The following is a 27,961-nucleotide window of genomic DNA, read 5'->3' on the forward strand; positions in this document are numbered from 1 at the left end:
GAGCCTCAGGAGTGAAGCCGCTGTTTGCTGGACTGAAGAATTCAGCCTGGAGACTGGAGACTCTCAGGTACGATCAGACAACAAGGACTCAGTCTGTCTCCTGTCTTTTATGTTTCCCTGCTCGGTCAGTCATCATGAAAGACGCCTGATTTCTCTTAGTTGTGAATTCACAAACACATGGATCTTTTTTTGCGGGGGCTTTGTTTTGTATTTTCTGCCTTTATTTGATAGTATAGTTGAGAGAGACAGGAAATGGGGAGGCAGTGAGAGGGGGCAAAGGGCCTCCCGATGTGGGATTCGGGGCTGACTGCAGCTAGGATGGTAGCCTGCTCTACCCCCTGGGCCACACGGCGCTCCAGATCCTCTCAAGTCTTTGACCAAATGGAGACATCCCATAATCAGAGAACATCATCCTCAGTCTGAGCTGTGACAGCAGTGTCAATGTAGGTTTGACAGTTTTGGTCAGTCCACCTCTTTGTTCCAGACTGTAACGTCTCAACAACCACTAAATATATTCAGATGAGATGTAGTTCAGATATTTATGATCCTCAGCAGATTCATCCTCTGGGAATTAGTGTATCTGACTCTAGACTCTAGCGCCACCAGCAGTTTTGACATTGTTTATAGGAGGTGCTAGTGAATTTTGACACAACAAATTGTGAAATACACGTTACTAAATGTTTATCATGTAACAACACAAGCATATTTAACTACTTGTATTTAATGAATGAAAAAATACCAAACAACAAGCACAAACAAACAATAAAAATCAGAGTCCCAGCACATCATTGAAGGTACATTGTGTAAGTTCTCCTGTTATCTTTTCACGAAAATCGATTATTTCATTCAAAAGTAAGTTTTTCATTCATCAATAATTACCCCCATCGACAAACTGAAGTGTTCCTTTCAGCTCTGAATGAGCCGTTCATATCATTCATATCTACATGGAGCGGGTAAGCTCGGTGCTGCTTCCATGTGGTGTCGCCATGTTTTTACCTTCAGTGGCAGCGTGACGATAGGAAACCACGGAAACTCAGCGGAGACACCGGAGCTGTCGGCTCAGGTCAAGGTGGCATCTGTGAAAAGTCACCGTGGTAACGCAGTGAGGAGGAATGGAGCGTTACACTGATGCTGCATTCACCTGCAGTCGGGCAGACGGCCGTCGCTAACAAACCAGATGTCATTTTAGTGACAGAAGTCCAGAGAAAGACGGTAAAACGTGGGTCAGGTCAACAATACGACATCGCCATGACAACATATTGTCACGTGTATTGTTTTGCCTCGTGCTGACGGACCACTTGTTTACATAGACGCTTGTTTAAGCAGTTACGTGAATGCAGCATGAAAAATACGACTGAGTTGCTTGCGATTTACAGCCGTACCACTAGATGGGAGGAATTCTTACACAATATACCTTTAAGTGACAGGCTACAGTACATTCAATTATGATGCTGATTAAAAAAGAAAAGTTCAATTTTCTTTCCACAAAGATAAGGCATCTTTCTTAAAATCCATCTGTGAATAATCTATGAAGACAAATGAATCAGTGTTTGTTATTTGAAGTTTACCCACTTCATAAAAAGTGTCTATCCTGTCCTAATTTATGTCAACAAATTATTGCCAACATGAGTTTATTCAATGCTACTGTTTCTACAGTAGGAACACAATTACAACAGTAAAGTCACAATTAACTCAGGAACAAATCAAGCTGAGTGAGTGATCCTCCTGTTGCTGCTGTGATTCACTACATCCAGGTAGCCTAATGTTAGACAGAGGCTGCAGGCTTGTGATTTATGGCAAGATAAACAGCCTCCACAGACAGCTGTCATTTAGCTTGTTCTTAACAAGCTGACTGCAACAGATTCACTATGTTTCTCAATAAGAGCTTTCATTTTACTCTGCTCTGGTTAACAAGTAGTGTTAGCTAAACAAGCACAAATGGGGGCTTTTCTGAAATCATATTTAAACATGTTGAATAAGTGGCTACTTGTTAGTAGGCTCCCACTGGGAAGTCAAATTCACGTCTCATGTCTGCAGCATATGGACTTATACATCTATGACGAGGCAGCGGCGTGCACTCGGTACGTGCATGTGAGAGAGCCATGGATGTATGGAGAGAGTGCTGTGCACAGCGTGGCGCAGCCCCGTCCCTCAGAGAGAGACAGAGTAGCAGCAACAGAACCGTGACATTCAGTGTGAAAGAGGCAGCATCACTATCATGAAGCGGTCGGAGAGAATTAGAACAGAACAGAGTAGCCTACAGTTCAGTGGTGACTCTTCATCATCGTCATCTTAATCCTATTCTTCTTCTTCTGACAAACTGCTTCATGTTGAACAGTAGTTTAGATATAAAATCCCTCTGACTGTGTTTCTTCCTCCAGGGTGGGCTATGGTGGAGAGAACAAGTTAAGACCTGGTCTCAGGAAGTGTAAGTGTGGATTTAATGTGACTAATGATCAGACAACAGCTCTCTGTCAGTTTGTCTTTAAATACAATGTTGATTCAATAATCAATCAATGAACCATCAGATGATGAACTGCAGCTGTGTTGTGTCTTGTTCTCTCCATCAGACGCCTGCAAACTGGAATTTGACATGAACACAGCGAACAGAGAACTCAAACTGATTTACAGTAACAGGACGGAGACAGAGATTCAGTCATATCCTGATCATCCAGACAGATTTGACTGTCGTCAGCTGCTTTGTAGAACTGGTCTGACTGGTCGCTGTTGCTGGGAGGTGGAGTGGAGCGGATTGGTTTTTATATCAGTGAGTTACAAAGGAATCAGAAGGAAGGGAGACAGTGCAGACTGTAGGTTTGGAACAAATGATCAGTCCTGGAGTCTGATGTGTTATGATGGTGGTGATGATGGTGGTTATTCTGCCTGGCACAACTATACAGAAACACCAATCTCCTCCTCCTCTGTCTCTAACAGAGTAGTAGTGTATCTGGACTGTCCTGCTGGCTCTCTGTCCTTCTACAGAGTCTCCTCTGACTCACTGATCCACCTCCACACCTTCAACACCACCTTCACTGAACCTCTGTATCCTGGGTTTGGGTTCGTGAGCCTCCTTCATTCCTCACTGTTTCTGGTTGATGTGTAGGATGGAGAGTCTCTGGAAGTGACAGCAGCTTCAGTCCTGTGCTTTAAATGTTGGTGGTGGACGAGGTTTCACTTTGGTTTCTATTTGAATCACTGGTTGTGCCTTTAATTATCTTATGTTCACACTCTTTTTTTCCAGCAGAGTCTTGTAGCTTCTCATATTTTATTGTTTTAGGAGGAGAACAGCAGAGACTCTCAGACTTAGTAGAGGAATGTTTTCACTTTGATGTTGAACTGGTTCCACTGAAGCTTCAATAGTGAAGTGAAGTAACAAACACTCCTCCTGCCTGTTGTTCCAAAGTAGAATAAAGAAATTCAGGATTAGTGGCACTGACGAGAGGAAAGGTGTGGCTACTTTCCTCCAATTAACAGCGGATATTTAAAAAAAAGAAAAGAAAAAAGCACCGCCGCTGTCGTAAAGCTCAGAGAGAGCGCGGTGGACAACTGCAGACGAATTGGATAATCCAAAACTATAATCACAACTCAAGTTCCTTTCACAAATTAACAGTTGTGCACTTTGCCTTAATGATGAGCAGTGGAAGTTGATTCATTACACAAATCTAAAGTAAAGTTCATACAGCACAAATACAAGTGGCGTGACCAGAAGTGCAACAGGTGAAAATAATTAAATATTAGAACATTTTGCTGTCTGGTGCTTCAATAAATTGCTGATAACAATGTTCAGATGAGGAGTATAAATTATCAGGAAAGTGCCTGCTCAAACTCACTCAATTTTATACTTGTTTTCTTACCTCAACCAATATATTTAGGCCAATATATTTTGTAACATATTTTATAAAAATAAAAATAAATCTATTGCTATTTTTGCTCCATTGCTTTTTATGAGAAGCACTGACAGATGCAAAGATTCAGTGTGAGAAGCACATGAATAGGCCTAAAAAAAATAGCCTAATAGACAATGTAAATGTTTCAAGTTTTTTGATTATTGTAAATGTATTTTTGTTTGTTTATAAATCAGACCAATATGTACATAAGAACATGGAATAACTGTATGAAACACATTGATTTCTGATCATAGTGACTGCTGACTTCACAGATAAAGACAACAGAATCAACTAAGCCTGGCTGTTATTATGGTCTGGAGCAGGCTAGCTGCAGTAAATAAATCACCATAGTAACTTGACCAGGATAAATTTAACCTCCCTTCCAACAACCGACTTGAGGCTAAATTAAACCAGGATAACCAAGATATCCCGGCTTAATCCCTTATCGAGGTTGTAAAAAGATGATTGACCAATGAGCATTCAGCTCAGACAGTGTGGTTCCCACTGATGTGTGCCCACATTTGTGGATTATTTTCTGTTTATGGGACTATTGTTGGGGTTTCCTGATTTTGGACCAGTAGGTGGCAGTATAAGGCCAGGTGATCACACCAGGGCTTTTCAGGGGATTCTGCCTGAGCTTTCACAAGTCTATGAGAAGTCAACAGAAGTGGCCGTGTCCTGCTAATGGTAACTCACTTTTCTCAGGTTAGTCTGGGCTCAAACTGATCAGATGATGACTGTTTTGTTATTGTTAATTAAACGTAAGTGATTATGTGTGTAAGACATAAGTACACTGTTGTTGTTTATTTTCTCTTTTCTGTTTTCCTGCTTTTATGACGAAATTAAAATTGATGGTAGCATCGCATTGTAGCACGGGCTAAACTAAGCTAATCTGTTGCTGTTTGATGTTGTTATGGCTTGGTGCTTTATTTTGATGAATGTGTAATGGTAACTGAGTGTGTTTAATAAAACAGTCCTGAAGCAGCATCAACATTTAACATTCTCTTTATTTATTTGTTAACTTCACCTTGACGAGTCACATGACCACAGGTGTCACAGATTCATGCAGACAACAAGATAACAGACACACTGAGCTCATCATGTTTACATCCACAAACACGTTTTATCTGATTAAAATTCTTCATCAGCCTCAAACTTTATTCAACAAGTTTTCACATGTTGAACCAAAGTTCAGTTAATTTGTTGACTCAAATAATCATCTTATTGTTTTATCTCTGAAACATCAGGAAATCGTCATTAATAATCAGAAACCTTCAATAATCAGTTAAAACGATCATTAGTTTTCTTGACATCGATAAAAACTCTGAGGAGTTTCAGGTTAAATAAAACACTGAAGAACAAACACTGAACCAGTTAATACTGACACATCAACAGGCTCCGCTCTCTGAGCCAATAAAATGAACCACGTCACAATGATGTCACGACCACATCACAACAACAACATGCAGCAGTTTCTAGTTAGATTAATACTCGTCTACGTCACGACGGAGCTTCAGCTCCTCACTACAGCTGTGAACATGCAACTAACTCCACTCACTACACCGTCGCGCCCCGGCAGAGGCTTCTGATCGGTTCAGAAGGCGGAGGCGGACCCTCGGCGGTCTTGATCTTTGTGAGGTCACAGGATGCTCTCGCGCTCCTCGCCGAAGGTGACGGTGTCGGAGGACACGGTGCAGATCTCTGGCGGGTCTCCAGGCTTCAGGCCCCTCTTCAGGTGAACCACTCGGACGTTCTCGTTGTTGGGTCCCGGCCTGGTGGCGCCGGAGCTGCCGGTGGTCCCGGAGCTCGGGGACATGATGACGTCTCCGGTGGAGGAGGAGGAGGAGGTGCCGTTGGCGGTGCCACGGCTCGTCTTCCTGCTTCAGTGACCACCGACGATGCTGCCTTGCTCACTGGCTGCTTCCTCGTGCAGAACCTGACTCTCAATGTCCAGAACCTGTGGTAAAAAATATCTCGATCTGACCAATCAGCCTGCTTCCTCCCTGTCATGACGGTTGTGTCATTTTTTGTTGTTTTTTTTAAATCCGAAGAGCATTTTCTTCAGTCAGAGGGAGGGAGCGAGAGAGAGACATAGTTCAACCGATAGCGTTAGAAACAGTTTTACTCACCAACGCTAGAGGTCGTCGAAAGTTGGAGAAACCCACGTGATACAGATTCAGTAAACTGACTCAGTGGAGCGTCGTGTTTCTAAACCGTGGCTGCGTTCCAAGGTTTCTGCTCCAAGCTGGGGCCCAGTACTCGGCTACAGAGAAGACGAGGGCTTGGGTAGAGATACGCAGTACCTTGGCAGAGGCACCCCAGGTGGTGCCAGCAAGGCGGCGAATAAGCGAGACCCTTGATGTTACTTTGGCCCTCACTTCCTGGATATGTTGTCTGTAGGACAGCATCCTGTCCAGGCGTACGCCGAGGTACTTTGGGGCCTGCTGGAACTCCAAACGTTTGTTGTCTGTGAAGACCTCAAGCTCCCTGTTGGCTTCCCTGTTATTGTTATTGAGTTATTGAGCCAGTGTGACCATGTCCTGGTTCTGGTTCTGGTAGGCAGCCAGTGTGACCATGTCCTGGTTCTGGTTCTGGTGGGCAGCCAGTGTGACCATGTCCTGGTTCTGGTTCTGGTAGGCAGCCAGTGTGACCATGTCCTGGTTCAGACCCTCTTCCACCGCCCTCCATGGTGGTTGTTGTATCATGATAGCTAGGTCGTCTGCAGACCCAGACCGTCTGGATGTTGTCTCCGGTACGTCGTAGATGTAGATATTAAAAAGCATCGGTGAAAGGACAGACCCGATGGCGGCACCTGTGTTCCTGTAGATGGGTTGGACAGATCAGCTCGGTTCTGGTTCTGGTTCAAGTTCAGGTTCTTCTGATGATCCTCTCTACTGTTCAGTTATTTAACATCCATCCGGGTCGCAGGGGAAACAGTCTGAACAGGGACACCCAGACTTCCCTCTCCCCAGACTCTTCCTCCAGCTCTTCATCCTTCCTTCCTTCCTTCTTTCCCCTCGTCCTTCCTTCCTTCTTTCTTTTCTTTTCTTCCTTCTTTCCCTTCATCCTTCCAGTCTGGGCTCTGGGCTCACCATTGCTCCTGTGTTTTTCCACCATTGAAATAAATCTTGACTTTCTCAAACCATTTGAAACCAGTAACCGGTCCATGACTGGACAGAACCTCAGTCAGGTAAGTCCCACATCAGAGGATGTAGTTCTACTGTCTGTCCACTAGATGGAGCTGAGAGATAATGGTGGCGCAGCAGTCTGGATCATACTATACTGTACTGTGGACATGTTGGTTTGTTATGAAGCAGAGACCAGATCCACTTCAGTCCTGGTTCCCAACGAAGGAACCAGAACCTCAGGATGAAGGCAAGGCAAGGCAATGCAATTTTATTTGTATAGCCCGTTTTTACCACCAGTTTGTCTCAAAGGGCTTCACACAACACAATCCTCAGTGTCATGCCATGTCTCCCTAGTGTCAGTAGTGAGTGTGCATGTGTGTGTGTGTGTGTGTGTGTGTGTGTGTGTGTGTGTGTGTGTGAGCGTGTGTGTGTGTGTGTGTGTGTGTGTGTGTGTGTGTGTGTGTGTGAGCGTGTGTGTGCGTGTGCACGTGTGTAGTATGGAGGGTGGGAGGGAGGGGCTTTATTTTTAATTGTTTTTTCTACGATTCTATTTTTTTTTCTTTCTCTTTTTCTTTTTTTTTCTGTGTGTAAAGCACTTTATGTTACATGTCTATGTAGGAAAAGTGCTCTATAAATAAAGTTTGATTGATTGATTGATTGATTGATTGATTGATTGATTGATTGACATGACATCACAACAACATCCTCTGTTCTTAGACCTTCACATCGACTGAGGAAAAACTCCATGGAAAACCCTTTTAACAGGGAAAACCAGGAGGCGGAGCTACGGGGTGACCACTCTCTGGCCACCCCACTGGCCACCCCCATGGCTGGGGCATAATTTGACAAAAAACGGCTCTGCGCGCGGAACTTTAGTTCGTTAGTTAGTTTAGGGCGCTTTCACACCTAATAGTCCGGACCAAGGTCCGGACTTAATTTTTTTTTTGTTACATTTGTTTCCATATAGTCCAGTAAAGTTCGCTTTCACACTGCTATTATGACAGCGGACTAAAGGATCTACCGACGTCATGACGGATGAGCGTGCGTCTGACGTTAGCGCATAGAAAGTGCTCTGAAAAAAATAAAATAGAAATATGTGTAAAAAAAAGGAAAAAAAAGAAAAAGAAAAATATAGCCTACTGCTGCAAAGCACGCTGTGGTTTGTAATCGCGGTGCAGAAGAGTGAGTTTAGAGCTGATGAAAGGAGAGAAAAAAAGAGGGTTGTGCCGCGTGCTCTCATTGATGAGAGTGGCAGCGATCAGCTGTTTTGTGTAGTGGAGGGGAACACACACACGCTATGCGCACACACGCGCGATCCTCGTCAGATGCGGCTGCATCTCTCCAGGTCACTTGTGTGTGAGTGTGAGAGAAATAAAAGCTCTGACTTGCTGGGGCAGATGTTGTTTGGTGTCACCCGCTGATAAATATCCGTCTTTTTCAGACTTTTTTCGGCGGAAAAAAATATATTCGGGTCAATATATATATAAAAAAAAATAGGCTATATAAAAAAATGCATGTATCGTTTAGGGATTTATATTAAACACTCTAATGTTTAATTCCGTGTAAACGTTTACAAGTGTAGCCTACACTGACACACCCATCCCTCTGACCAAATCTGGATATAATATGATCTCCTCCTCTCCCCAAGTGTTGCCGCCGGTTGCCGCGGCTCCTCTTTCCTTTTTTTCTGTTTATTTACTTTTTTCGGCACGTGCGAAATCTGACGTTATTTCCTGTGTTTGGTCTGATAGTTCGAACCTTCCAAAAAAATGCTTTCACACTATGCAGCAGCGGACCTTGGTCCAGGATAGTCCGGACCGAGACTACCTCCTGAGGCTGGACCAAAGACTCGGTCTTTAGTCCGGACCGTGGTCCGGGGGAGCTTTCACACCAGTCAATTTGATCCGAACTATCTGGAAAGTCCGAAAGTCCGGACCAAAGGAGGTAGGTGTGAAAGCCCCCTTAGTTTCCGCACGGACGCATTTTACTGCAGCACACAACAAACTTACCGCGGGAGCAGAGCAGAGGAGAAGAGCAGAGCAGGAGCAGCCAGTTTGTCATAATACGCTGTCGCCAAGCAAGGACACCTTTGGAGGTAAGTTTTCTATGATCACTTTGGTCGGTTCTGGTCGAGTTTTCTTACTTGTTGTCTGTGACTTTACTCCAGTTCTGAAGCATTTCAGACACATGTATCTGGTAGTCTCCTTGTGGTACATTAGCGAATGGGGAGTCTGCTCTGACTGCCCTCATTTACGTTATATTATATTGTGTGTATTTTGTGATTTTAGACAAGTCTTTTGCATTTAATAAAAAAATAAAATAGACATCATTATACCATTGATAAATCACCAGCTGCAATGTTTTTTCCCCTACACATTCAGCACACAATCTTTTAATAGTGACTTGCATGCTGCTACTCTCTGTAGCAGAGCAGCATGAGCATAAACATTCAAATAACGATAGTCGTGTGGTAACTTAATGTATTTTGCTGCTCGCCTTACCTGTCAGGCAAAATGAAAAGAAAAATTGCCTGCTACTTCAGTAGAAAGACAGGGAATGTTGAAAGGATGAGAACACAGATCCTGTAGCTACAGCACACTGTGACTGCCTGCCGTTTCTGCCTTTTGTATCACCTATACTGTTATAGGTAATGATGTTTGATAAAAATCATTAAGACTTACTGACAGTTTCAACATTTGTGTTTCAGACACTGTCACCACAGATCCTATGCAGGGCTCATCACAAGGTACAGTAGGTATGCCCACAGCTACTGTTTACTTTATGTATTGCAATTAATCATTACATTCTAAGTAACAATGCTCGGTAATAGTATAGTATAATTTAAATCCTCCTATTAATATTTTATTGTGCGTGTGGTTCAACTGACAGGTGTCAGCAGACTAGACCCACAGCAGGAGATGGTGAACAGTGTGTTGTAAATTGTTTTCTTGTCTGTAACAACATCCATTGCATGTCTGCCCGTCCTGAGGGATCCCTCCTCTGTTGCTCACCCTGTGGTTTCTCCAATTTATTTTCAACAACCTTCCAGACCATCAACATATAACTGTTTTGTGCATTTGTACAGTAGCCCTTAAGCCTTGTCTATGACTGGAATCCTTATGTTGACCCAATTTGCTGGCCATTATTTGTGTGTTTATACTGTAGCTTGATCAGGCTATAATAAAACAACTGTTTCTCAAATTATGTCTGTATATTCCTGATACACCAACAGAATGAGCTCATAGTGATCACTACAAGCGGAGCTGATCATCTCCTGAATCCTCTCATCACAGTATGCTGTGCAGTTGTCTGCATATTGTGCTACATTTGTATAGTGTAAGCATCTTTGTTACTTTACTTGCAGGAATTAAAAAAAAGTTAGATACACTGAATATTAGTTGATCTTTTCCATCATTACCTGCGTTCTAAATATTATGGAGGTGTGCGGTTTACAGTAGGTGACCTACATATCGCTATATTTTACAGTGAAACATTGCCACCCCATAATGATCACATGACCATCCTGGCCACCCCACAGAAAATTTCCTGGCTCCGCCACTGGGAGGAGATCCCTCACCCAGGAAGGACAGACGTGCAATAGATGTTGTTACAGACAAGAAAACAGTTTATAACAGAGAATGCGGTTAGCATGGAAATGTTAACAACAGCATGGAAATGTAGGAAGCTCGTTGAATAAGTGGAAGGCGACTTGTCAGCCCCACAAGGAAGTTATGTTGGTGGATTTATAACTCACAAGGTTTAAGTCGCTCCACTGTCACGTCTTATCTATGTGCAACACACGGAGTTATCATGAGGAAGCAGCTTGTTCCTCTTTCTCTCTCTCTCTGGACATGCGTGTGAGGGAGCGCGCACCGCGGGGCAGCCCCACCCTCGGAGACAGAGCGGAGCAGCAGCGGACAACACACACACACCAACATACATACACAATACCGTGTATACTACAAGGAAACGTGTATGGTAGATAACCACGGCATTTTGACAGCGCCGTTGTTTACATCCCCATGCAGTACAGGAATGTATTTATTTATTGAAAAAAGAAACGTGCCTGGCAAGTGCTTATTTGAAGTTATGAGGAAGTGACTCCTTCTCAGATCAAATGCTCACGGACACCAGGGCTGACGAGGGGCAACGAGCAGCTTCTTGTCTTGATGGTTCCTCTACACATGAAGGTGAACAATGTCTGTAAGTCGACCTGAGGTGAGTTCAGCAGCTGAGAATCCTGCCAGAGAAATCTGTACGTTTGAACAGGATCACTGGGCGTCACATCGTGCTATTTTATGTTCATTATTTAGGTATTTGAAAATGTATTCAAGTACATTTAAAGGGGAACTATGCTTTTCCGCTGTTCTGGTTACGCTCCTCTCCTCCTTGTGCATTTACGCTCCTCTCCTCCATGTGCCTTTGTTTACAACAAAGCCAGCGAATCAATAAATGGAGCGGTGGATAACGGTTACATAACATATACAATGTTACTGCAAGCAGTACTTCCCACGATAGGAATGGAGGGGAGGAAGAGCAGTACTGCCCAAAATAGGAAGGGAGGGGGAGGAAGAGCAGTACTGCCCAAAATAGGAAGGGAGGGGGAGAAAGAGCAATAGAGTAGAGTGTATTCCTCGTTGTTCCTGCACTATAGCTCTAAAAACCATTACTAAGAAGAGTACTGAGATGATTTATGTCATGTATTTAGGCAAGATGTGTTCTTATTAATATTATGGTTTTTACAACACCATTATTATTGTTTGTAGTGGCCTTTGTCCTTAGACAGACTTCAGATGATTCAAATACTAAACTAAAATGTGTCCACTGATGTCCACTGTTTGTACAACATGTGGTTTATGAAGTTAAAATAATTCAGTGTCCAAATGATCTTTCTACCTCACTGTTCCACCTGCATGCAAGACACATGCATTTTCACCAGGCTTGACACATGCCAAGTTTTTCAACATGGGAAAGCCAAACAGGAAATTTATGTTTCACAAAAAAAGAAAATTCTGTAGTGTGTAGTCTGTACTAACCTTCATTGGTCTGAACTGGATGTGGTCTGACTATTATGACTGTAAATGTTAACAGTGCAGTATGAAGGTCAGTGTTGAGTTCAGTAACTGTCGGGCAGGTTTTAGATTTTAGTCCCAGTTTCAGTTCAGTGCACCTGAAGTGATTCTGGGATATTTGGTTTATACAAACTAAGATCACTGCATCAGAAATTCCACAAAAAGAATGTATGTTGGGGTATGGTTCACCTTAAAGGTAGGTTCTGTGTTTCTGGATTGTAGGTCAGTTTGTAACTTCCTGATACTTTGTCTCCCTCTGTTCAAACTGTGTGTGGTTAAAGTACCAAAAATTCTGATAATCTGCTGTTCACTGGAACAAATGGACCAGTTTCAGCTGGTGAGGAAGCTTTCAACCCCACTGCTTGAACAGAGTTCACTGATTATGATCTGGAAGAGTAACTGTACTACTAAAACTAGATTGTTTTTTATACTTTTTAGAGGGGAAAGATGGAGACACTCCCAGAGATCCTCTTGAAGACTTTGGAGGATTTGGGAGCTGATGATTTTTATACATTCAAGTGGTACCTGTGGCAGAGAGGAGCCCTAGAAGACCTCCCATCAATCCCAAAATGTCGACTGGAGAATGCAAACAGGGAAGACACAGTGGAGCTAATGATCCAGACCTACTGTATAAACACTGTTGAAGTCACCAAAACAGTCCTGGAGAAGATTAATCAGAATGATCTACTGGGAAATTTCACAGGGCCCATCTCAGAACCCAAACGTAAGTCATGGAAAGACTAAAAGGCATTTAGCAAAAGCCCTGAGTTGCACTCATCCCCTCTGGGTTATATCATATCGACTAGATCCATACGGTTCATGCTTTGTGAAACACAGCATATATAGGCTTCAATATCCATTCATACACTCCCATAGTCACTGATGATTGATGATGTTTCTTTTAAATTTGTGTTGAGTGAATCTGGTGAAATGGTGAATGAAAACCTCTGGAGGAGCAGGAGTTTTCAACACGGACTTGATGAACATGTGGCTGTCTACTCATATATATATTTTTTTTTTCACAAGAAAAGCAACAACATGAAATCTGCATTGCTGCATCATTATGATCTATTTCTAACTTTCTGACACAGTCTCAGTCCTGCATGGTATACACTTGTTCAAATATGTATACACCTGCTTAAACTTGGTGTGAGATTTTTTGCGTATACTACGCTCACATTCAGATTGATAAATAAATCCTTTGGCGTACATATTTTTGGTGTACACACGTTTGATAAATGAGGGCCATTGCGCTAAAGAAAGCAGAGAGACTTACAGAATTTGAATAAGGAGCCTCTGAATGAGGCCAGTCCCTTCCCGCTGCCCATTGACTCCAATACAGAATTTTCTAAGATGAACAGAAAGGACCCCTGTGTTTAATAACTCGCAAGGGGTTCCAAAATATTTACTGTAGAAATTCTAAAAACATATGAACTTGTTCAGGAAGTCCTCTGCCTTTTGCCACTGCCTGGTGTCTTTCTATTATTGTGGTAACACCTCAAGTTATCGTGGAAACCGCTGAGCCTCGGGCCAAGCTATAGCTCTGAGACCAATTCATTAATTAGGGACTCCTCTGATATCTCGGCTGTTTATCAAGTATTTCACTGATATTTTCTGACCTGTTACGATGCCAGGCTTGCCTTGGCTCTACCTAATCAAAACCCCCTCCCAAAGGTTAGCCCAGCACCTAACATAAACCTAACAGTCCCTGCGTGATGCATCGACTTGTAAGTGACGTTGTGTTTCTCTGGGTGAGTGCAGTAGTTTCCTATCTGGAGGGGGTCGTGTGTGGTGGGAAACTCCCCCAGGTGATCTGCGCGCGCCCTGTCCGTGGGTGGACTCCGGCCGTCTCCTTTGACTTTGGTTTCCCGGACAGCCCGCTCTTGGTTTAGTTAGTTTAAGTTCAATAAGTGTGGGTCAAAAGAAAAACAAGTGGTGGTGTGGTGAATGTCGCTTCAGTCTCCTCGGTGCGTCGTTGAGTCACCTTCTCCCTGTGGCGTTTCCCTTGTGGGCCTCTGCCTCCTTCCTACTTCCGGCCCAAAATCCCGACTTCCCCCTTGGGAGCAGCTGCCACCAATTTTGAGAATTCCCAACACCACGCTCCCTCCTCATGTGTATGTCAGGGAGTCCCTAGCAACCACTCTATCCTACACCCCGCCAGACTGACTCATAACAGACCCTTCTCCCCCATACATTTATATTAAACACAGCCATACAAACACATGGGTAACTTTATATGATAACAGTCAGGATGTTTGATTTACAAGCCAGTGTTTGGGAGGTACAATTCAACTGAATCTCACTCACACACAGGTTGATAGCTCCCTACGGTCAATGGGCCTCATTCACCATGAGTGTGCGTAGATTTTGCTCTTAGCTAAGAACAAATCCTGGATAAATAAAAACATTCATGAATGCCACAATCTTCGTAAAAACTTTGTAAGTAGGACAGTCCGTGAATGAGGCCCATTGTCTCGAGAGCTGATCATGTCTGATCATCTGTCTGACTTGCTGTGTCTGTTCTATGTTTGACTCTTGATTGTAAGGCCATGGGTTTGATTCCAAAGTTGACAGAGATCACATCCCGACGGCCACCCCTGTGTCACTAGTTTATGGTTTCTATATAATAACTAAGATTCTCATTGATGTCATTGGTCCTTTATTCATACAGAGATTCTCGCTGGCTGTCAACAAAAACTTAAATCCAACCTGAAGAAAAAGTTCAAGTGTGTGTTTGAGGGCATCCCTAAGGCAGGACACCAAACCCTTCTGAACCAGATCTACACAGAGCTCTACATCACAGAGGGAGGGGCTGGACAGATTGAAACAGCGTCCAGGAAACCAGACAGACCAGAAACAACCATCAGACAAGAAGACATCTTTAAAGCCCCACCTGGAAGAGACCGACCAATCAGAAGAGTGATGGCAGGCGAGGCTGGCATTGGGAAAACAGTCTTAACACAGAAGTTCACTCTGGACTGGGCTGAAGACAAAAAATACTTACAAGACATACAGTTCACATTTCCCTTCACCTTCAGAGAGCTGAATGTGCTGAACAAGAAAGAGAAAAAGTTGAGCTTGGTGGAACTTGTTCATCACTTCTTCTCTGAAACCAAAGAAGCAGGAATCTGCAGCTTTGATCAGTTCCAGGTCGTCTTCATCTTTGACGGTCTGGACGAGTGTCGACCTCCTCTGGACTTCCACAACACTGAGGTCCTGACTGATGTGACAGAGTCCACCTCAGTGGACGTGCTGCTGACCAACCTCATCAGGGGGAACCTGCTTCCCTCTGCTCACCTCTGGATAACTACACGACCTGCAGCAGCCAATCAGATCCCTCCTGAGTGTTTTAAAATGCTGACGGTGACAGAGGTCAGAGGGTTCAATGACCCACAGAAGGAGGAATACTTCACAAAGAGGTTCAGAGATGAGGAGCAGGCCAGAGAGATCATCTCCCACATCAAGAAATCACGAAGCCTCCACAACATGTGCGACATCCCACTCTTCTGCTGGATCACTGCTACAGTTCTGGAGGAGCTGTTGAAGACCAGAGAGGGAGGAGAGCTGCCCAAGACCCTGACTGAGATGTACATCCACTTCCTGGTGGTTCATCTAAAACTGAAGAAGGCCAAGTATGATGGAGGAACTGAGAGAGATCCACATTGGAGTCCAGAGAGCAGGAAGATGATTGAGACTCTGGGAAAACTGGCTTTTGAGCAGCTGCAGAAAGGAAACCTGATCTTCTATGCATCAGACCTGACAGAGTGTGGCATCGATATCACAGCAGCCTCGATGTACTCAGGAGTGTGCACACAGTTCTTAAAAGAGGAGAGCGGCCTGTACCAGGACAAGGTGTTCTGCTTCCTCCATCTGAGTGTTCAGGAGTTTCTGGCTGCTCTTCATGTCCATCTGACCTTCATCAACTCTGGACTCAACCTGATGTCACAACAACAAACAGCCTCCTGGTTGTCTGGACTGCTGAATTGGTCTGACAAATCATCACATTTCTACCAGAGCGCTGTGGACGAGGCCTTAAAGAGTCCAAATGGACACCTGGACTTGTTCCTCCGCTTCCTCCTGGGTCTTTCACTGGAGACCAATCAGACTCTCCTACGAGGTCTGATGGCAACGACAGGAAGTGAATCACAGACCAATCAGAACACAGTTGAGTACATCAAGAAGAAGATCAGTAAGAATGTATCTGCAGAGAAAAGCATCAACCTGTTCCACTGTCTGAATGAACTGAATGATCATTCTCTGGTGGAGGAGATACAACGGTCCCTGAGATCAGGACGTCTCTCCACAGATGAACTGTCTCCTGCTCAATGGTCGGCTCTGGGCTTCATCTTACTGTCATCAGGAGAAGATCTGGACGAGTTTGACCTGAAGAAATACTCTGCTTCAGAGGAGGCTCTTCTGAGGCTGCTGCCAGTGGTCAAAGCCTCTAACAAAGCTCTGTATGTGCACACACACCCATCTACATTAACTGTAACTTCTTCTTAGTCACAACCAAAACATTTATATTTGTTTACTTTTGTTTTCTTGATTCCTCTTCAGACTGAACAACTGTGACCTCTCAGAGAGAAGCTGTGAAGCTCTGTCCTCAGTACTCAGCTCCCAGTCCTCTAGTCTGAGACACCTGGACCTGAGTAACAACGACCTGCAGGACTCTGGAGTGAAGCTGCTCTCTGGTGGACTGGAGAGTGAACACTGCAGACTGGAGACTCTCAGGTCAGGATACAGATGTTTGTTGGACAGCTTATCTTGAACATCCTTCTGTAATGTGTTGGTGCAGATGCTCAACATCTGTTGAGATGTTCAGGAGTCTGTTGAGAAACTCAACATCTCTGCTCACATGATTTTGTAAAATCGGGAGTTTATTATATTTTATATCTCCAGTCTGTCAGGATGTCAGGTCACAGAGGAAGGCTGTGCTTCTCTGGCCTCAGCTCTGAGCTCCAACCCCTCCCATCTGAGAGAGCTGGACCTGAGCTACAATCATCCAGGAGACTCAGGAGTGAAGCTGTTGTCTGCTGGACTGGAGGATCCAGACTGGAGACTGGAGACTCTCAGGTAAAGTCATACAACAAGGACTCAGTCTGTCTCCTGTCTTTTATGTTTCCCTGCTCAGTCAGTCGTCATTAAAGACGTCTGATTTCTCTTAGTTGTATTCAGAGCAGTGAGTCGGCCTGAATTCACAAATTTTCTTTTTTTTTTCAACTTTTTATTAGTTTCCATCAGAAAACATAAAAACAAAACAAGAGCAGAAAGAGCTCAACTAAAACAACAAATAAATAATTTATAAATAAATACAAAATAAACACAAGACAAAAAAAGAAAAAAAAAAAAGAAAAGACATCTCCCTTCCCACCCCAACCTAGGCAGCAAGGGCACATCAATACAAAGACAGGCTCAGAACATCAGACTATGCTTGGACAGTGTAACAATAACATTAATTAGAGTAAATAAGTAATTAAAAAAAAGTTATTGTAACACAAAAAGAAAAAAGAAGAAGAAGAAAAAGAACAGAGAAACACACACAGACATACAAGGCTCTAGAGATCAGTTTGGGGGCACAAAAAGTTCTTAATTTTCTCTATTGAAGAAGTCCAGGAGGTGATAGTGGCTTGCTTTGCGTTGTGCATTCTGGCTACTGACAGCTCCATGTACAGGATATCTAACAAAGAAAGTAGCCAGTGAGTCCGAGAAAGAGAATGAGGAGGTTGGAGGCCAGCAAAGTTTTAATTTTTTTTTGTGGGGGGACTTTGTTTTTGTATTTTTTGCCTTTATTTGATAGTATAGTTGAGAGAGACAGGAAATGGGGAGGTAGTAAAGGGGGCAAAGGGCCTCCCGATGTGGGATTCGGGGCTGACTGCAGCTAGGATGGTAGCCTGCTCTACCCCCTGGGCCACACGGTGCTCCAGATCCTCTCAAGTCTTTGACCAGATGGAGACATCCCTTAATCAGAGAACATCCTCCTCAGTCTGAGCTGTGACAGCAGTGTCGATGTAGGTTTGACAGGTTTGGTCAGTCCACCTCTTTGTTCCAGACTGTAACGTCTCAACAGCAACTAAATATATTCAGATGAGATTTAGTTAAGATATTTCTGATCCTCAGCAGATTCATCCTCTGGGAATTAGTGTATCTGACTTTTCCTCTAGCGCCACCAGCAGGTTGACATTGTTTATAGGAGGTGCTAGTGAATTTTGACACAACAAATTGTGAAATACACGTTACTAAATGTTTATCATGTAACAACACAAGCATATTTAACTACTCGTATTTAATGAATGAACCAATGCCAAACAACAAGCACATAGCTGGTTTTCAGTCACGTGGTTATGATGACGCAAAGGGGGCGGGGCGATGTCAGATGGAGGGCAGGAAGTGGAGAGCGGTGCCTGAAAATGATGGAAAGCGAGTACTCCAAAGCTTTTGGTCAAGCCTGCACGTAGCAGGTATCACCAAAAATTAGAGAAATATATCGGATACGATCCATACAACCTTAAGTCGGGAGAAAGGAAGCAGTGAAACACAGCACCTCAACTACTGCCGACCAGAGGAATTGATATAACAGAGTGGCGACACTCCCATAGGACTCCCATAGAAATACAGAGTAATTTTAAGTCATAAAGTGGTAATAATCTTTGCCATGTACAGTAACCATGTCGACTTAACAAAATAAATTAGACTGATCGGTTCATTGTAAAACATTTATTTATTTACATAAATGTGATGATTTCACTACGTAGCCCAGAGGCAGCCCTGCTCACTTTTCATTCAAACAAACTAATGCCACTGCCACAGTTGTTAATTTTCATCAATAAGACCAACATTAATCTCCTAAAAATAATTTAACCAGCCAGCGGTAAACCTCTAAAAGCATGCGGATACGTTACTTGGCTCGTTTCCTCCGACGGGAGGAGGGCGGTCGGCCCCGCCGGCAGATCAGCTCGGTAGAGCGGCTGCTGCTGTGACAGCCGCTGCCCTGGTCCCCGGTCGGGGCTGTGACAGCCGCTGCCCTGGTCCCCGGTCGGGGCTCACACAGACTCTGCACTTCTCCCAAACAAACATCGGAGCAAATTCCCAAGCGTTATAATTAAACGGTGACGTGTTAACAGTGCTAAAGCCAGAATTAAAACAGTTTTTAGCAGCTTTACTGGCTGTAAACTGAATGCTAATTTCTGTTAGCCCGTCTATGGTGTTTTACATTATACGTTAGCATTAAGCTAGCGGACTTTATATGCTTAGTTGTGACACTGGCTGTGTGTGTTTTGAACGTTGTTTCAAACTATGTGGGTTTGGTTGAACATCGTTGATGCTTAAATATATATTGCCGCTTAATATTGCTTTACTCCTCTTTCTATGTGCCCTTTTTACTGTAGGACAGGCTAGAACACCGTTTGTTTACTATGGTCACTTCTGTCCCTCCCACACACCGTTTTTCGGTCCGTTGTTGAAATTTGAGTCCTTTATGTGTTACTACCGTAGGAACTCTCATGTAACTTTTTTGATTTTCCCGGTTTGACCGGTTTGAACAGCCGTAGACAGCGCACACCATAGGCATTTTCCTATTCTTTTCCTGCTGGGAAAACACTTCCTGCCCTCCATCTGCAGTCGTGACGTTCCGCGTGACGTCATCTGAAAACCACCTACACAAACAATAAAAATCAGAGTCCCAGCACATCATTAAGTGACAGGCTACAGTACATTCAATTATGATGCTGATTTTAAAAAAATGTTCAATTGAACTTTCCACAAAGACTTTTAACAAGTAAGGCATCTTTCTTAAAATCCATCTATGAATAATCTATGAAGACAAATGAATCAGAGTTTGTTATTTGTGCATAACTTCTGTCCCCCCTAAAGGATTTCTGCGTTATTACAACGATACGGCCGGCACCTATGGCAAACAAATCAATTTTGGCCCTGTTCAAAGGCAGACATATGACTGTTCTCATAATAGTTGGAGGAAATAAAATTATTTTTAAAATTTTAATTTTATTGCAGTTTTTCAAAATTTTCCCTAAATTTTCCCCATTTGTCCCTCACTAAGACAGGCCATGAAAGGGTTAAATTATAAAAAATATTGATGAAATTACACATAAATCATTAGAAGACACCTAACTTTAAACAACAACTATTTTTACTTTATCATGGTGTGTGTTTGAAAACAGGGTACAAAAAATGTCCCTAACAGGAGGCTTTTCATGCCTTTATTGTTGATAGGACAGTTGAGAGAGACAGGAAATGGGAGGCAGAGAGGGGGGAATGACACACAGAGGATAGGGTCGCTCGACGCTGGATTCGAACCAGGGTCGCCTGCAGTGATAGCCTCAACACATGGGGCGGGTGCTCTACCAACTGAGCTAAACACCACCCCATCATCACTGTCATCTTAATCCTGTTCTTATTCTGACAAACTGCTTCATGTTGAACAGTAGTTTAGATATAAAACCACTCTGACTGTGTTTCTTCCTCCAGGGTGGACCATGGTGGAGAGCACAGGTTAAGACCTGGTCCCAGGAAGTGTAAGTACATCAATACATCCAAAACAGCGCTGCCAGGGTCCTGATGAGGGCCCGTAAACACAAACATATCACTCCCATCCTCAAATCACTGCACTGGCTCCCTGTTTCATCCCGTATCAATTACAAAATCCTGTTACTTACCCATAAATGCATTCATGGACTTGCACCCACATACCTCCAAGAACTCATCACCTTACAGTCCACCACCCGCACCCTCAGATCCACCAATACTCTGCTCCTCCAAGTCCCTAGCACCAGGCTCTCCACCATGGGAGACCGAGCCTTTTGCTCGGCTGCACCACGCCTCTGGAACAGCCTCCCAACCCAGCTGAGGGCTGCTCAGAGCTTAGACTCTTTTAAAACAGGCCTGAAAACCTTTTTATTTAGAAAGGCCTTTAAATGTTAACCACATAGTGATTTTAACCCTGCTTTGTTGTTTTTATTGAGCATGTTTTTATTTCCTTTACCCTGTTTTTAACATTTTTAACTCTTCCTTCTACCCTGTTTTTAACTCTACTTTCCCTACCTTGTTTTAACAATTGTAGCACTTTGAGATCGTGCCGATGAAAAGTGCATTACAAATTAAATTTATTATTATTATTATTATTATTAAGTGTGGATTTAATGTGACTAATGATCAGACAACAGCTCTCAGTCAGTTTGTCTTTAAATACAATGTTGATTCAATAATCAATCAGTGAACCATGTGTCTTGTTCTCTCCATCAGACGCCTGTCAACTGGAAGTGGACATGAACACAGTGCACGGAGGCATCAGAGTGAACAGCAGGACAATGTCATATCCTGACCATCCAGACAGATTTGACGAGTGCTGGCAGCTGCTGTGTAGAACCGGTCTGATTTGTCGCTGGTACTGGGAGGTGGAGTGGAGCGGAGAGGTTTATATATCAGTGAGTTACAGAGGAATCAAAAGGAAAGGAGACAGTGCAGACTGTAGGTTTGGAGCCAATGATCAGTCCTGGAGTCTGAGCTGCTCTGATGATGTTGATGGTCATTATTCTGTCTGGCACAACAACAGTGAAACATCCATCTCCCCCTCCTCCTCCTCTGTCTCTAACATAGTAGCAGTCTATGTGGACTGGCCTGCTGGCTCTCTGTCCTTCTACAGAGTCTCCTCTAACAGACTCATCCACCTCTACACCTTCAACACCACCTTCACTGAACCTCTATATCCTGGGTTTGGGTACAGGAACTATTCTGTTTCCAAATTGAGTGTGGTTGATGGATGGAGAGTCTCTGGAAGTGACAGCAGCTTCAGTCCTGTGCTTTAAATGTTGGTGGTGGACGTTTCACTTTGGTTTCTATTTGAATCACTGGTTGTCTTTAATTATCTTATGTTCACACTGTGTTCACACTTTTTTTTCCAGCAGAGTCTCGTAGCTTCTCGTGTTTTATTCTTTTAGGAGGAGAGCGGCAGAGACTCTCAGACATAGTAGAGAAATGTTTTCACTTTGATGTTGAACTGGTTCCACTGAAGCTTCAATAGTGAAGTAAACGCTCCTCCAGGTGGTGCAGGAACCACTTCCCCTGAAAAGATGATTCAGCTCAGACAGTGTGATTTCCACTGATGTGTGCCCACATTTGTGGATTATTTTCTGTTTATGGGACTATTGTTGGGGTTTCCTCATTTTGGACCAGTAGGTGGCAGTATAAGGCCAGGTGATCACAGCAGGGCTTTTCAGGGGATTCTGTCTGAGTTTTCACAAGTCTATGAGAAGTCAACAGAAGTGGCCGTGTCCTGCTAATGGTACGTTAACTCTGTACCATTTTCTCAGGTTAGTCTGGCCTCAAACTGATCAAATGATGACTGTTTTGTCAACATAAGTGATTATGCGTGTAAGACATAAGTACACTGTCATGTATAGCAATGCATTGTAGCACGGGCTAAACTAAGCTAATGATATTGTGGCTCACCTGTTGCTGTTTGATGTTGTTTTATGGCTTGGTGATTTATTTTGATGAATGTGTAATGGTAACTGAGTGTGTTTAATAAAACAGTCCTGAAGCAGCATCAACATTTAACATTCACTTTATTTATTCGTTGACTTCACCTTGACGAGTCACATGACCACAGGTGTCACAGATTCATGCAGACAACAAGATAACAGACGACACACTGAGCTCATCATGTTTACATCCACAAACACTGATTAAAATTCTTCATCAGCCTCAAACTTTATTCTTAAGTTTTCACATGTTGAACCAAAGTTCAGTTAATTTGTTGACTCAAATAATCAGTTTATTGTTTTATCTCTGAAACATTAGGAAATCGTCATTAAGCAGAAACCTTCAAATGTCCAATAATCACTTACAACGATCATTAGTTTTCTTGACATCGATAAAAACTCTATTGAGTTTCAGGTTAAATAAAACACTGAAGAACAAACACTGAACCAGTTAATACTGACACATCAACAGGCTCCGCTCTCTGAGCCAATAAACTGAACCACGTCACAATGATGTCACGACCACATCACAACAACAACATGCAGCAGTTTCTAGTTAGATTAATACTCGTCTACGTCACGACGGAGCTTCAGCTCCTCACTACAGCTGTGAACATGCAACTAACTCCACTCACTACACCGTCACGCCCCGGCAGAGGCTTCTGATCGGTTCAGAAGGCGGATGCGGACCCTCGGCGGTCTTGATCTTTGTGAGGTCACAGGATGCTCTCGCGCTCCTCGCCGAAGGTGACGGTGTCGGAGGACACGGTGCAGATCTCTGGCGGGTCTCCAGGCTTCAGGCCCCTCTTCAGGTGAACCACTCGGACGTTCTCGTTGTTGGGTCCCGGCCTGGTGGCGCCGGAGCTGCCAGTGGTCCCGGAGCTCGGGGACATGATGACGTCTCCGGTGGAGGAGGAGGAGGAGGTGGCGTTGGAGGAGGAGGTGGAGCCCTCTGCAGGCTGACGGGGGCGGTTCCCCTGCTGGGCGTTGGTGTTGTTGTTGAGCGTCACGTTGCTGGGCGTGCGGTTCAGGTTGTAGCTCTTGGACGAGGGCCAGCTCTCCTCCGGGCTGCTGGCCAGCAGGCTGCACTGGTCCTCCGAGCAGATGGACATACGGGCGACGGCCGGGTCCTGGAGGCCGCTGAGGCTGCTGGGAATGCCTCGCTTCCTGGCCTGGCTCTCCTCGTCCAGCTCGATCAGGTTGGCCCTCTCCAGCTGGGACAGGTCCGCCTCCTCGTCCTGCAGCGAGTGGTTGGGCGAGCTCTCGTTGGAGCGAACGCCAGAGTCGGACGAGTCCTTCTTGTCCAGCATGGCGTCCGACAGGTAGTCCTTCCCCTTCAGGGCCAGCGAGCCGCCGGGCAGTTTAGGGTCTCCCGCCTTCTTGCCGTCTTTCAGCAGGGGGGCGTTGTCCGACTCCTCTGACTCTTCATCGTCGCTGGTCAGCTTCTGGTAGCGCAAACCTCCGCCGGCCTTCAGCTTCAGGTCGCCGGCGCCCTGGAACAGCCCGCCTCTTTCAGCCGAGGTTTTGCGGGTCAGCAGGGACTTGGAGGATCCGTGATCGCCCTTCTCGTCCTCCTCTGTGATTGGGTCCAGGGCGTCGCCGTTGGAGGGGAAGTCGGTGTTGTCTGCAGCCGGCTTGGCGCCGCTCCTCTTGCCGAAGGGTTTGCGTCCGTCCTGCTCGGCGCCGTCCTTGCTCTTGTCCTCGGATGATGATGATGTCATGAACTGCCCCGGCTGCGGTTGGACGGGCTTATCTCCGCCGCCGCCGCCCATCTCCAGCTGGGCCATCTGGGCGATGTATTCCTGGTAGGCGTTGCGGTACTCGGTCTGCTGCTTGTCCGTCAGCTTGGCGATGTCGTTGGACGACTCCTGGGAGTTCAGGCTGGTCATGCTGGCGGTTCGATGAGCTCCACCCTGAGGACAGAGTAGGAACGTGAATGAAGTGAACACCTGATCATTTTAATCCTCCTGTTGTCCTTCTGGGTCAATCTGTTCCCTTCCTTCATCCTTCCTTCTTTCCACAATAATTTTTCCATTCCTTCTTTCCATCCTTCCCTTTGTCCTAATTTCTTCTTCCTACCTCGTTTGATCCAATTGACCTGATCTGTTCCCTCCATCTTTCTTTCCATCCTTTTCCCCTTCCCTTTTCCCTCCCTTCTTTCCCTTCATCCTTACTTCTTCCTTCCTTTTTTACCCAATTAACCCAATCTGTTCCCTTCCTCCATCCTTCCTTCTTTTCACAATCCTTTTTCCTTCTTTCCTTTCTTCTTCCTTCCTCTTTTGATCCAATTTACCTGATCTGTTCCCTCCTTCCATCTTTCTTTCCATCCTGTGTCATTAACTAAACTGTTTTCTTGTCTGTAACATCTCTGTCCCGTCTGTCCGTCCTGGGTGAGGGATCTCTCCTCTGTTGCTCACCCTGAGGTTTCTCCTGGTTTTCCCTGTTAAAAGGGTTTTCCACAGAGTTTTTCCTCAGTGGATGTGAGGGTCTAAGGACAGAGGATGTTGTTGTGATGACATGTAAAGCCCTTTGAGACAAACTGTTTGTAAAAACGGGCTATACAAATAAAATTGCCTTGCCTTGCCTTCTTTCCCTTCGTCCTTACTTCTTCCTTCCCTTTTGACCCAATCTGTTCCCTTCCTCCATCCTTCCTTCTTTCCACAATCCTTTTTCCTTCCCTTCTTTCCTTTCTTCCCTTTGTCCTCATTTCTTCTTCCTTCCTCTTTTGATCCAATTGATCTGTTCCCTCCTTCCATCTTTCTTTCCATCCTTTTCCCCTTCCCTTCTTTCCCTTTGTCCTTACTTCTTCCTTCCTTTTTGACCCAATCTGTTCCCTTCCTCCATCATTCCTTCTTTCCACAATCCTTTTTCCTTTCCTTTCTTTCCTTTGTCCTCATTTCTTCTTCTTTCCTCTTTTGATTCAATTGGCCTGATCTGTTCCCTCCTTCCATCTTTCTTTCCATCCTTTTCCCTCCCTTCGTCCTTACTTCTTTCCCTTTGTTCTTCCTTCCTTCTTTCCTCCCATCTTTCCCTTCATCCTTCCTCCCTTCTTTCCCTTCGTTATTCCTTCCTTCTTTCCCTTCGTCCTTCCTTCCTTCTTTCCCTTCGTCCTCCCTTCTCTTTCCTCCCATCTTTCCCTTTGTCCTTCCTTCTTTCCCTTCATCTTTCCTTCCTTCCTTCTTTCTTTTATTCCTTCCTTCCCTTCGTCCTTCCGTCTTTCTTTCCTTCCTTCCTTCCCTCTTTCTTTCCTTCCTTCTTTCTTTTTGTCTTTCCTTCCCTTCATCCTTCATTCTTTCTTTTCTTCCTTCCTTCCTTCCCTCTTTCCTTCTTTTCGTATTTCCTTCCCTTCATCCTTCCTTCCTTCTTTCTTTTCTTCCTTCCTTCCCTTCATCCTTCCTTCCTTCTTTCTTTTCTTCCTTCCTTCCCTTCGTCCTTCCTTCCTTCCTTGACCCAGGAGGACAACAGGAGGGTTTTAATTACCCGTCACCCTCCCTGTTTACCATCCACTGCATGTTTCCATGTCTGGCCGGGTCGTCCAGTCCCACGTTGCTCAGCTCCTCGAAGCTCAGGTTGAAGCTGTACATCGGTGAACCGTCTGCGTTGGCCGCGCCAGCATGGGGCGGCGCAACGGCTCGTCTTCCTGCTTCAGAGTGACCACCTACCACGCTGCCTTGCTCGCTGGCTGCTTCCTCGTGCAGAACCTGACTCTCAATGTGACGCATGTCCAGAACCTGTGGTAGGATGAAGAGACTGAGCAAAATGTCAACAAAACAAAACATGATGAACTGGATGAACAGTTCCACCTCAGTTCATCTCCCTTCGTCTTCACTTCATCACTGACAAAGTCTTGGCTTCCTCCTGAGAGTTTGACTGTAGGTGTTACCCCCAATTTCCACTGAATCTTTATTGACTTTATTTTACAGGATAGCCCCTTGAGATGTGCCATCTCATTTTCGAGGGGGTCCTGGATCTGTTCCAGTCCGACTCTTGTTGCAAACGTCGGAGCAATTTGCTCCGATCAAAGGCAATCAGAACATTTCCACTGTGTGCACCAAGGTCCATCTCTGATGCATCTCCGCTCCATCACAGCTCTGAAGCCATCCCACATCAATTCACATCAATTAGATCGCCCCACACAGGAATTCAAATGCACTGAGCGTTTGGTAAGTTTCAAAATAAAACGCAACAAACTTTCCGATCATAAATCATCACTTTATCAACGTTACTTTCAGAGGGACCTGAAGCCAAACAGGAAGTCATGGATGAAAAATTATTATTCATGGAAGTGACGAGACGTATCGGAGACGCGACGAATCCAGTGGACAAATGTTTGATACGTCAAACGGAGCTAAAACGTATCAGAGTCGGAATGGAGCGGAGACAAATCCAGTGGAAATTGGGGGTAACACTGACTCTGGCTTCTTCCTGTATGACCCCAGCCTGACCACCCCCCATCATGTCTAACTGCCCCCTTACCCTCGACTCGACCTTGTCAGTAGATTCACCACTAGTGCAAACTCAGACCTAAGGAGCGATTCTTCTTCAACAACAGTGATGATGATGATGAAGATGAAGAAGTACTGACCGTGGCTCTGAAGAGCTGCCAGTCTCCAAAGTTCATGCTCATCTCCTTCTTCAGCTCGTCGATGTTGCACTGGGACAAAACTCTGCCGTTCACGTTGGCCTGAAGAAACGCAGAGTGTGTGTGAGTACGACACGTGAAAAACAGTCGTGTTGAACGTCGGCCAATCGTGTTCTGCTGAGGTCACTGACCTTCCTGATGGTGGCGGCGTACGGTCCCATCATGCTCTGGTCGATGCCGTCGATCTGTCGCACGCGCTCGCACACGGACTCCGTCGTCATGGAGCTGAGGAGGGTGGGCGGAGCTCCCGACGCCACCGAGGCCGAACCCTGATGACAAACACACACAGGTTTGATCCCCGGGGGAAAGAAAAACTGTTGAGCAGTGAAAGTTAGAGCAGGTTGAACTCTGAGGTCCAGAGTGACGGACACTAAAGGCCTTTATACACCAAGTCCGTTTATTTCGTCCAAAATTGCTGCATGTTTAAAAATAAATTCAACCTCATGTTTTGTCGATTATGTTTATACACCGACTCCGAAACTTCTCCGTCATAAATTTTTCAGAAAAGGTTTGATTTTCTCATCTGTAAAAAGCTGCTTTGTCATTTTCTTTTCAAGATATGACTCCAGTTGAGCTAATAAAAACCCAATAATCTATCAATCTGAACCACTGACATCCTAGAATAAACTGTTGAAGTGATCATAATAATTCTGCAGCAGATCCTCTCGCTCTTGACGTCCTCTCAGGATTGGATGGACACAATATTTTCATTTTCACTGCATGACAACTTTCGTCT

The 27,961-nt window shown here is 44.6% G+C and overlaps 3 protein-coding genes across 3 annotated transcripts in view; 2 read left to right on the forward strand and 1 right to left on the reverse strand.

The window, feature by feature from the left end:
* Positions 1–12: 12 nt before the first annotated feature.
* Positions 13–22,567, forward strand: LOC311007594 (stonustoxin subunit beta-like). Its single transcript, XM_084000841.1, has 3 exons — positions 13–67; positions 20,572–20,618; positions 21,346–22,567. The coding sequence occupies exon 3, from the start codon at positions 21,369–21,371 to the stop codon at positions 21,906–21,908; it is 540 nt and encodes a 179-aa protein (XP_083856967.1). The 5' UTR covers positions 13–67; positions 20,572–20,618; positions 21,346–21,368; the 3' UTR covers positions 21,909–22,567.
* The window catches only part of LOC311007064 (NACHT, LRR and PYD domains-containing protein 3-like), a gene marked incomplete at its 3' end in the record, with an annotated part of 257,119 nt that continues 239,972 nt past the window's right edge, over positions 10,815–27,961 (forward strand). The window contains exons 1-6 of the mRNA XM_084000148.1: positions 10,815–11,233; positions 12,526–12,811; positions 14,759–16,308; positions 16,423–16,544; positions 16,645–16,818; positions 16,987–17,160. Coding sequence (XP_083856274.1) covers positions 11,213–11,233; positions 12,526–12,811; positions 14,759–16,308; positions 16,423–16,544; positions 16,645–16,818; positions 16,987–17,160 — 2,327 coding nt within the window. The 5' untranslated portion in view covers positions 10,815–11,212. The remainder of the gene's footprint in view (positions 11,234–12,525; positions 12,812–14,758; positions 16,309–16,422; positions 16,545–16,644; positions 16,819–16,986; positions 17,161–27,961) is intronic.
* The window catches only part of kidins220b (kinase D-interacting substrate 220b), a 41,238-nt gene continuing 35,970 nt past the window's right edge, over positions 22,694–27,961 (reverse strand). The window contains exons 26-29 of the mRNA XM_084000817.1: positions 27,357–27,494; positions 27,169–27,267; positions 26,084–26,314; positions 22,694–24,496 (exon numbers count right to left, since the gene is read on the reverse strand). Of these exons, the coding sequence (XP_083856943.1) occupies positions 23,300–24,496; positions 26,084–26,314; positions 27,169–27,267; positions 27,357–27,494 (1,665 nt within the window). The 3' untranslated portion in view covers positions 22,694–23,299. The remainder of the gene's footprint in view (positions 24,497–26,083; positions 26,315–27,168; positions 27,268–27,356; positions 27,495–27,961) is intronic.

This window comes from Trachurus trachurus (genome assembly GCF_905171665.1).
Source record: "Trachurus trachurus genome assembly, chromosome: 24".
NCBI classification, from domain to species: Eukaryota; Metazoa; Chordata; class Actinopteri; order Carangiformes; family Carangidae; genus Trachurus; species Trachurus trachurus.

Bases quoted from the DNA above. Each gene is read 5' to 3' on its own strand.
- LOC311007594 (XM_084000841.1), top strand. From the start codon at position 21,369: ATGAACACAGTGCACGGAGGCATCAGAGTGAACAGCAGGACAATGTCA.